Source organism: Gadus macrocephalus, chromosome 6, assembly GCF_031168955.1.
Source record: "Gadus macrocephalus chromosome 6, ASM3116895v1".
Classification (NCBI taxonomy): domain Eukaryota; kingdom Metazoa; phylum Chordata; class Actinopteri; order Gadiformes; family Gadidae; genus Gadus; species Gadus macrocephalus.
The window spans coordinates 10129983-10139982 of NC_082387.1; the positions used below are offsets into that span (position 1 = coordinate 10129983).

Consider the following 10000-nt stretch of genomic DNA (forward strand, 5'->3'; position numbering starts at 1 on the left):
GATCCGGTCTGGCAATGTCTTTCGGGTCAGGTCGTTCATAGGGCTGGCCAGGGTGGCGAAGCTGGGTATGAACCGCTGATAGTACCCGACCAGCCCTAAGAACGACTTTACCTGCTTTTTGGAGGTCGGTCGGGGCCAGTCCCTGATGGCAGCCACCTTGCTCTCCTGGGGCCTGACGTTTCCCCGACCCACCTGAAAGCCCAGGTAGGCCGTCTCCTCCAACCCGAGGCGACATTTGGCCGGATTGGCGGTGAGACCCGCCTTCCGTAGCTCGCCCAGTACGGCCCTCAGCTGTTGGATGTGGACATCCCAGCTGTCGCTGTGGATAATGATGTCATCTATGTAGGCGGCGGCGTAGGCCTGGTGCGGCCGCAGGATCTGGTCCATCATCCGTTGAAAGGTTGCTGGGGCTCCATGGACTCCGAAGGGGAGAACGGTGTACTGGAACAGACCCCCCGGGGTCGCGAACGCCATCTTCTCCCTGGCGGACTTGGTCAAGGGTACCTGCCAATATCCCTTGGTCAAGTCCAGGGTGGTGAGATACCGGGCAGGCCCCAGTCGCTCGATCAGGTCGTCCACCCTGGGCATGGGATAGGCGTCGAAGTCGGAGACCTCGTTCAGCCGTCGGAAGTCATTACAGAACCTGTAACTCCCGTCAGGTTTGGGCACGAGGACGACTGTACTAGACCAGGCGCTGCGGGACTCCTCAATGACGTGCAGCTGCAGCATCCGGGCCACCTCCTCCTGGATCGCCGCTATCCGGATGGCCCCATACGCCGGTCGCACCTTCCTCCCCGCTCGGGGAGCAGGCTCTCTCCTTACCCGATTTTCCCGCTCCGGATCCCAGAGTCTGTGGAAAATCGGGCAATCCCTCCCGATAAGAAGGGGTACCGGTAGGTGGGGTACGATCCCCGCCCGGGCTGTGAACACCCCGTAGGGGGTCCGGATGACCACATGGCATGACCCATAGGTCCGGGTATCCCCGTGTGCACAGGCCACCTCCATAGGCTCCCCACCCTTCCCCCCCGCTAGTTCGGGACGAAGGAGGGTCACCACACTACCCGTGTCCAGGAGGGCCTGTGTGTCCTGGGTCATAACCCGTGCTGGGATAGTCGGGGACCCGGCTACCCCCTGTGCCCAACAGGTGGCCAACATACAGGGCCGGTGCGTGCCCTCGACCGCATAGGCCGATGGCATCGACACGTCTCTGTCCCCGGGACAGTCTCGTGCCAAATGCCCCGGTTGACCGCAGGCGTAGCACTGTCTCGCTTCTCGACCCTCCCGGGACACGACCGGCGGCTCCGGTGGTGGTGTCCGCGACGCCGTCAGGGGCCCCCTCCGGTCTCGTCGGTTCTCGGTCGGCCGCAGGTTGGTCCGGGGACTGGCGCTGAGTTGCTGGGCTACCTGCCAGTTCTCCAATTGCCGGATCAGGTCGTCTACCGTCTCGGGATGGTGGTGGGCCAGGATCCTCCGGGCGTCAGCCGGCAGCTGGCGGACGGTGTTATCAATGAGTACCCGATCCACCGGGCAGGGTCCCTCACCCGTGGCCAGCCACCTCCTTACTAGCCGCCCATGCTGGGCGATCTGGGTCCGCACCGCACCGTGGATGTCGAACCGCCAGTATGGCCTGCTTGAGCGCTGGATACTGATCGGCGTCCTCGGGTGGTAAATCCTGGCTCGCCTGTTGCGCGGGACCGGTGAGGAAGGGCGAGATGATGTGGGCCCACTGTTCCGCCGGCCAGCTCTACCTCCGGGCGGTCCTCTCAAACACCTCCAGGTACGCCTCGACTTCGTCGTCTGGTCCGAGTTTGGTGAGCCGGCTGGTCGGAGTGGCTGTCGGCGCGGCTGGCGGCGCGTCGCGGACGGCATGCTGCGTGAGTCGGACCACCGCTTCGCGGAGCAGAGCGAGACTTTCCGCCGTCTCCCGCTGTAACGCGGCCGCCTGTGCCTGGAGCTGTAGTTGTCTCTGAACAACCGTGGGAGCGGCGGTGCCGTCGGGGTTCTGCATGGTGGATCGAGGGGGTACGTTACCGTGTGAGGTAGTGGCGTCGAGCTGCCTGCATTCTCCACCATATGTGGCAGCCCGGTTTCTAACTCACACGGAATGCACCACACTCAGTTTCCAGGGTAAGCCGAAGTCGGCGTTTATTCGGCGAAAGGGTACAAGGCAATGCAAATACTGTCAATGGTGGCCTCCGTGAGACTCTCAGCTATCGACTGGTTCTTTGCTGGTCCTTCTTGTTCCCCCCCGGTGTGCGTCCACGATCGTCTTTTATGCCGACTCTCCCCCCCCCCCGGCCAGATGCGTTGCATCCCGGTGATTGCGCCGGGTGCCGACGCACGCTCTGCTGCCGACTGGTGGGTGAAGGCGGTATACCCCGTCGACCACTACCCCGCGGTTCCCCCGGGTGGGGAGCGGGTTGTCACAGTGTGTGTGTGTGTGTGTGTGTGTGTGTGTGTGTGTGTGTGTGTGTGTGTGTGTGTGTGTGTGTGCGCGAGGGGGAGGGGCGGTGTGGGGGTGAGCGTGCATATGTGTATGGTTCTGTTTCTGTGCAGGCAGTCCAGAGGGGTGAGTCAGGAAGTCAGGCGGATATTGGATCAGAGACCACTCATCTGTTCTATGCACACACACACACACACGCACACACACACACACACACACACACACACACACACACACACACACACACACACACACACACACACACACACACACACACACACACACACACACACACACAGCTACAGATTGTAATACGACTGAGAGGAGAGAGGTGGAGGAAGAGAGTAAGGGAGAAAGGGGAGAGGACATAGGGGAGGAGAGAGAGAACATTAGTAGAGAGGGGAGAGAGATGTCCACTTGGTGCAGAGAAAGACAAAAATCTTGCTATCACAGGAAAGCATGTGGCATAAATATACCATTCCTGAAGCATTGCGAAAGAATAAAGCTGACACATCACATATGATCCCAATATCACCATATATCGATACACCACGGAGTATTTCTTACAAAGATGGACAGAAGTTACCGTGTGATACAAAGCAATGTTTTTAGTTCCGGACTTGAATTGGCATGTACGTAAACAACATTTAGATAAAGCTGCCAGAGCTCCTGCTGTCCTCATGTGTCCCACCAGAGGTCGCGCTGGTTTCATGCACCGCTGTATGCTGTAATCTGCGATAATGACTTGCGTTCCTTCCTTTCGATGCGTTCTCATGAGGTAGCGCTCAACTATTGTTCTTACGTTTCTTTCTTTCTTTCTTTCTTTCTTTCTTTCTTTCTTTCTTTCTTTCTTTCTTTCTTTCTTTCTTTCTTTCTTTCTTTCTTTCTTTCTTTCTTTCTTTCTTTCTTTCTTTCTTTCTTTCTTTCTTTTTCTCTACAAACTTGGGACCCTACTCATTCCACAATTTTTCACCTGTAGAATCCATTGCAATTTCTTAATCTTCACATTATCTTGGAATTGCGTGTTTCCATTCAATTTTTTTTTTATATTTTAAACTATTTAATTATCACACGCACACGCGCTCACACACACACACACACACACACACCCACCCACCCACCCACCCACCCACCCACCCACCCACCCACACACACACACACACACACACACACACACACACACACACACACACACACACACACACACACACACACACTCAGTATATTAACAAATTGAGAAAAAAATGAAAACAACAATTATTGATGTAGTATTGTTATTGCTTATTGTTCTAATTTTAATGACAGGGTTCTACTGCATGGTTCTAATACAGGCTTTTCCTTGCGGAGGTCTACTGCAGTGTGCAATTATTTTCTCCTCCATCGCTGTCTGTTCCGCTGGAGCCTCTCCCGCCAGCTGAAAATTGCACAGCCTCTACACTGGAAAGTAACAGTTTCTCACGCTCACACTCCGCACCGGCTCCTCGTCCCGGTTGGGTGAACCGTAAATCCCTCTGGCCAGCCCGCGCCTTGATGACCAGCCCTCTTTTAATTGACCATGTATATAAATATCCAAAAGCGTTCCCTCAATGAATTGTCCGAGCAACGTGTGTCCCTCGGGTTTCTTTCCTTCACCCGACTCTCACCGGCTGACTCCGGAGACTCTCACCTCAGTCTCAAACTCTGAGTCACCTGCCCACTCAGCTGTTGCTAGTTACCTGTGATGAGCACCTCAACGCCGCCCCCTCTGTGTGACGTCAGTGCTGACCCTAACTTTAAGCACAAGCTACCCTACCGTCACACACACACACACACACACACACACACACACACACACACACACACACACACACACACACACACACACACACACACACACACACACACACACACAAACAAGTTGTTGCAACATTTTGGTGATGAGCATTGGTGTTCAGCCGTGTCTGGTGGTCTTAACAGTTATCCATCTGGGATTACCTGTGTTGCCTTTGAACCCAGGGCTGGTGTAGTCGTATCCTTAACTTCTCCATACCAGATTTCAACAGCCTCCTTCCCTGAAGCAGAGAAACAACTAAATATGGACCACAGTGCCTGAAGGGAATCCAGTATTTTAGAACAACCCAGAGTGGATACACTAACGCTAACCCTAACGCTAACCCTAACCCTACCAGTCAGGTTGATCCATGCAGAGCTGGACATGCAGTATAGGATCGCTCCAACGCCGCTTCCGCTGTGTTGCATGATCCCACTGTCCAGCTGGTGATCGGCCCAACTCTGGGCTGAGGTTGAGGTCTGTGCTCAGTGTCAGAGGGGGGCTCTGGTGCATCTGACGGTAGATGTTGTGAGGGTGAGGAACACCTGGTGGAAGCTTTCATCTGACAAGAAAATGAGAATCTGTACTTGTGTTGCTGTGTGGCAATGTCCATTCTAATCAGGTTCAAAGGCAGGCCGTGGTCAACCACCTGCCCCAACATGACCTCGAAAGGGCAAGGGAATCTCCCTATGGCTTCCTATTGACACATGGCTATATCCAAAGAAATGTACAGTGAATTCAGATACATGTCTTTAAGGAGCAGGTAAGGGTTAGGGGTCATCTTGTTCAAGGATGACTACAAGTTAGACTTTGGATGTCGGCAGATACCCCAACTACGAGGGCCTGGCCCGCCCCACCTCCCTGTTCCCAAATAGTTAGTGTTCTGATCTTTTTTGATTAATGGTCATAGAAAATACTTTCAAAACACAAACATTTACTAGGTGTCTACTCACCTGCCATTGTATTAGCTTATCTGATCTGGGCCAAGCAGCTGGAGGAAAAAAGGCTGCACAGAAAGAAAACACAAACACACGTACACAAAACTCCTGAACTATACTTTCAAATACTAAGGATCCACGCACGCACACAAACACACACACTCAGTCACACACAGTCACACGCTTGTTTGTGCTCAGGAGGCCTCTCCTTGTGTTCCTGGATGTTACAAGACATTCACACAAGGTCCCTTTCCTCTCCCTCTTCTCCCCTCCTGTTCTATCTTCTTTTCCTCTAGTCTCCCCTCTTTCTTTGCCCACCCTCTCCTCTCCCATCTCCTCTTCTACCTTCATTCTGTCTCTTCTCTTCCGTACTCGTCTCCTGTCCTCTCCCCCTCTGCTCTTCTCTCTCCTCTTCCGTTTTTCCTTCCTCCTTGTCTCCTTTCCACTCCCCCTCTCATCTTCTGTCTTGTCATCCTCTCCTCTTCCCTTCTCCTCTCCTCTCCTCTCCCCTAATTTTCTTTCTCCTCTCCTCTCCTCCGCTTTCCTCCCATTTCCTCCTCTCTTATCCTTTGTTCCGGGGTTCTGTTGGGCCAGATTGCTTCCCCACACTCAAACATTTGTTCTTGCCACTTTACTGCTGCTTTACTTACTTGACTTTACCCATTAGCAGACACTTGTGAGCATGAGCAGTTATCAAAAAGATAACTGCCAGATCAACAACATCCACAGCATGGATTTTAACGGCAGTGGTTACACAGACGCTAGATAGAGAGGAGAATACTCCGCAATTGAAATTCCATGTTATCATGTTGTATGATAAAACTATTTAAAAAACTACACGTTGTTGATGGACTTTCTAACCACTGTGGCATCCCGCCACTTAAACCTCGGCCCGGGCGGGTCCGAGGTGGGGTGATTGACGGCGTATACCGCCGCCACCCACTGAGTGGCGACGAAGAGCATCACTCTCTCCCCAATCAGCGAGATTGGAGGACACCTGGCCGAAAGCCGAGGAGCCATTTTAAGAGGAGCACGAGGACTGACATTTGGGCAGACCAGGAACGGGCGAGAGGAAGGAGGAAGCGCTCTGGTCCGTGAGCGGCTAGAGGCCCACGAGACCCTGAGTATCATGTATTGTCTCAGATATATGCAATAAATGCCGAATGAGGCTTTAACCCTTGCTGAAACTTGTGTTTCTTAACTGGAACCCGGCTCATTGGGGTAGCGGGTTGCCCCACCACACATTCTTATTGGGAGTGAACAGCAGCGCCAGACACCACAGACAAAGCGTTGATAAGTTTGTGGTTGTGTCATTCTTGTGCTGCTTAATCACATAATTAGCAAACAGGCCTGTGTTATGTATAATAAGCAATGTGAAAAAGCTCCTAAACAATATGAAGAAGGAGATGAAGGAGAGCAGCAGAGTTACTGTTTCCCACAAGTGAAGGTCACTAACATGAGCATCCCCATCATCTAGGGGGAGTGGGAGTCCCCCTAAGGGCACTTATTACGCAGCATCAGATCTGGACGCCTGAAACATGAGCTGCCATTCTATCGCCCGGTCGGAGGTTGAGCTGTGTTTGTGTTGAGAAATGTCAGACAATGTCGTATTTAAAAGTGACTCATAATGTCTGATGTCTGGTGCAGACAGACACGCATACAAGCGTACACACACACACACTCAAACATGTCTGCACACCCGCACACACACACACACACACACACACAGACCTACAGACTCGACACACAAAAATGTAACTAGCCAAGATTGGCCATGTACTGTATACTGTATATGGCCTTGCATGTATATCTATGCAAAATGCTATTGCCTGAATTACAAACTTGTTTTCTCAAGGCTGCAGAACAACCATCTGAACCCCTTTCCCCTTGACAGCTCATTTGCTGACAAAAAGGTTTTGTTTCACAAAGTGTCATGGCCACTGTTGTGCTGTGTATTCTCTCCCTGTGTTGGCCAAGCCCCCTGTCTGTCTCTGTGCCTTGCCTGCCACTCAACTGCTCACACCTGGCCTGCATCAACTCATCAACTCCCCTTCAAATACACCTGGTGTCCCTGCAGTCATCGCCAGATCGTACTTCGTGTTACCGTGGTAGTTACTCGTTCCTGGCTCCAGTGCAAACTCTCTAGTGTTCTCTCTTGTGGAATTCTCGTGCCTCACCTTTGTTTTCTCTCACCTATAGTTTTTGGCTCGTCGCCTGCAGTCTTTACTCCCTCCAGCCTGATACGCCCCACTCCAACCTACCTCCTGCCTCACTCCTAGCTGTACTAAATAATCCTGTTCACCGTCACTCCAACTCCTGTCCTGTCTCTGTGTTCTGCTCTTGGGTCCAGCAGCTAACGCTACCCTAACACCAAGTGAGTGTACAGCAAGCCCCAGCTATTACAACAGCTAAACAAAAGGATGCCGAGGTTGCCACACCTTTACCCCTGTCCTCCCCAGAGGGCAAAAACAATCTCCCTGAATTAGCAGACAAAATCATGAGCAGGAATGCAGAGTGAGGGATCCTTCCTCCAAGGGACGGTTAGGAGTGGCATGGGTGTAATAGTTGACACCCTAACCATTTCTCAATCTCGAGAAAAATGGTCTAACCATGCATTCAGTGTTCCATGTCATATTTAAAACGGAAGCAACATAGTGTTTAATGTCTGGTGCACGCAGACAAACGCATACAAACACACACGCACATTCTCACACTTGTCTGCTTCCCCCCCCTCCCTCCCAATACACACACACACACACACACACACACACACACACACACTGGTGTCTTGAATAAATGGGTCATAAAATGTTTTTTTTGTGGTTACTAATTGCATTTGGTGGTCTTGAGAAAACAACACAATTATTTTGTGATCCTGATTTAACAACACAATTCGTGATCCCGAGAAAACAGTACAATTATTCTATGATCTCGAGAAAACAACACAATTATTTCGTGATCTCGAGAAAAAACTATTAATTTGTGATCTCGGAAAACGACTGAGAAACGTCTACCACCTTTGAACAGACGCAGATTTTGTTCATTAATAATATCTGGAAAATCGATCAGCTGATAGGGAAATATTTTGATCAGGGGTTGACGCAGTTCGTATCCTTATTTGGGATACTTTCAAGATTAGTCCGCAGAAAGACTTGTCTTTACCGACGGAGATAGAAGGATCTGTCAAGCACAAGGGGGCGTAGACGTTCTATTTCATTCCTACTGACCGCCAGAGGCGGTGCTTTAGCACTGGATGTTCCATCTCGCGCATGCGCAGGTCGAGTAATTATACCAAAAAAGTCACCTGTGACACCTGGGTGACCCGAGAAAGTCTATATATTCCGGAGTCACCCGAGGTTCTGTTCCTTCTATTTTCTCGCGGTAGCGTACTAGCAGGACACACAAACATTGTTTGTTGTAAGAGATACCATATTAGCTTGTCGCAAGTAGCCTTGTAACCCAAGGGTTGGTGCCTCGATTTGACTTCGTCCACCAAGGGCTGCGACTTGCAATTTGTTTGATTTCGGCAGGGGTGAGTAAAGTGTGTAGGCTACGCGTAGTCGACTATCCGTCGGCTAGCGCGGCAGCTGATTTCACCTTTCTACCCTTGCTTTAATTTGCTTAGAGCATTAATTGGCGGCTGGTTTTCAGTCGCTGTGTTATTCTTTCGGTCTCGCACCGAAAGAATAACAGCGTTCGCCTAAGCCCGGTTGCTCATTTGTATGCGCCAGTGCGCGGCTTGGGGTCCAAGCCGCCGCCGTTTATTCAGCCAGTTGCGCTCTTTGATTAATCGCCAGTGAGTGGCTTGGGTTTCCAAAGCCGTCACTGTAATTTCCTGGCGCCGTCACTCTATTGTCGGGCGCATTATTGCTCGGGTGCTCTCGCCTGTAGCTTGATTGCCTAGCCTGCGCTGATTGCTCTCCGGTGGGCTGCTTGGATTACCAAGGCTCGCCGTCACTGTGTTGTTGCCGGGGTGTCGCATCGCGTCGTTGCTCGGGTGCTCTCGCCTAAAGCTCGATTGCCTAGCCTGTGTTAATTTGCTCTCCAGTGGGCTGCTTGGGTTTCCAAGGCTCGCCGTCACTGGTATTGTCGGAGTGTCGCGTCGCTCGGGTGCTTTCGCCCGTAGCTCGCCGTCACTGTTATTGTCGGGCTGTCGCGTCGTTGCTTGGGTGCTCTCGCCTATAACTCGATTGCCTAGCCTGTGTTAATTTTCTCCCCAGTGGGCTGCTTGGGTTTCCAAGGCTCGCCGTCACTGTTATTGTCGGAGTGTCGCGTCGCTCTGGTGCTCTCGCCTGTAGCTCGCCGTCACTGTTATTGTCGGGCTGTCGCGTCGTTGCTGAAGACGGCATTTCTCCTTGCCATTGCGACTGCAAAATGGGTCGGTGAACTCCATGCCTTGTCAGTGAGCCAGGCATGTTTGCGCTGGCACGCAGATGGGTCAGGAGTGGTGCTCTGGCCGAACCCATCCTTCCTACCCAAACGATTGTCTCCCCATCATGTAAACCAATCAATGGAGTTGGCTGCTTTCAATCCCCCAGGCTCTCCAGGGGGTGCAGAAAGAGTGTCAGACTTGTTGTGCCCGGTGCGGGCGCTTAGGGCATATGTTGAAGCGACAACCAGCTTGCGTAAGACGGATAACCTCTGTCTGTTACGGGGGCTGCAGGAAGGGGGCTCCCCTGTCGAAACAGAGACTCTCCCACTGGGTTGTGGATGTGGTCTTGAATGCCTATAGGGCACAGGGGCTCCCTGGGCCCCGTTGCCGTTAAGTGCCACTCTACCAGGAGTATGGCTACATCATGGGCTGCCTTG

The 10000-nt window shown here is 52.1% G+C and overlaps 1 protein-coding gene across 2 annotated transcripts in view; it reads right to left on the reverse strand.

Annotated features, from left to right (window-relative positions):
- Window positions 1–3776: 3776 nt before the first annotated feature.
- Window positions 3777–10000, reverse strand: part of LOC132459442 (Golgi-associated plant pathogenesis-related protein 1-like) — an 11043-nt gene continuing 4819 nt past the window's right edge. Inside the window, exon 6 of one of the 2 annotated variants that reach the window (XM_060053984.1) lies at window positions 3777–3857. In XM_060053984.1, coding sequence (XP_059909967.1) covers window positions 3793–3857 — 65 coding nt within the window. In that variant the 3' untranslated portion in view covers window positions 3777–3792. Of the gene's footprint in view, window positions 3881–10000 lie in introns of both variants that reach the window. The other variant, XM_060053985.1, reaches the window with a different exon arrangement.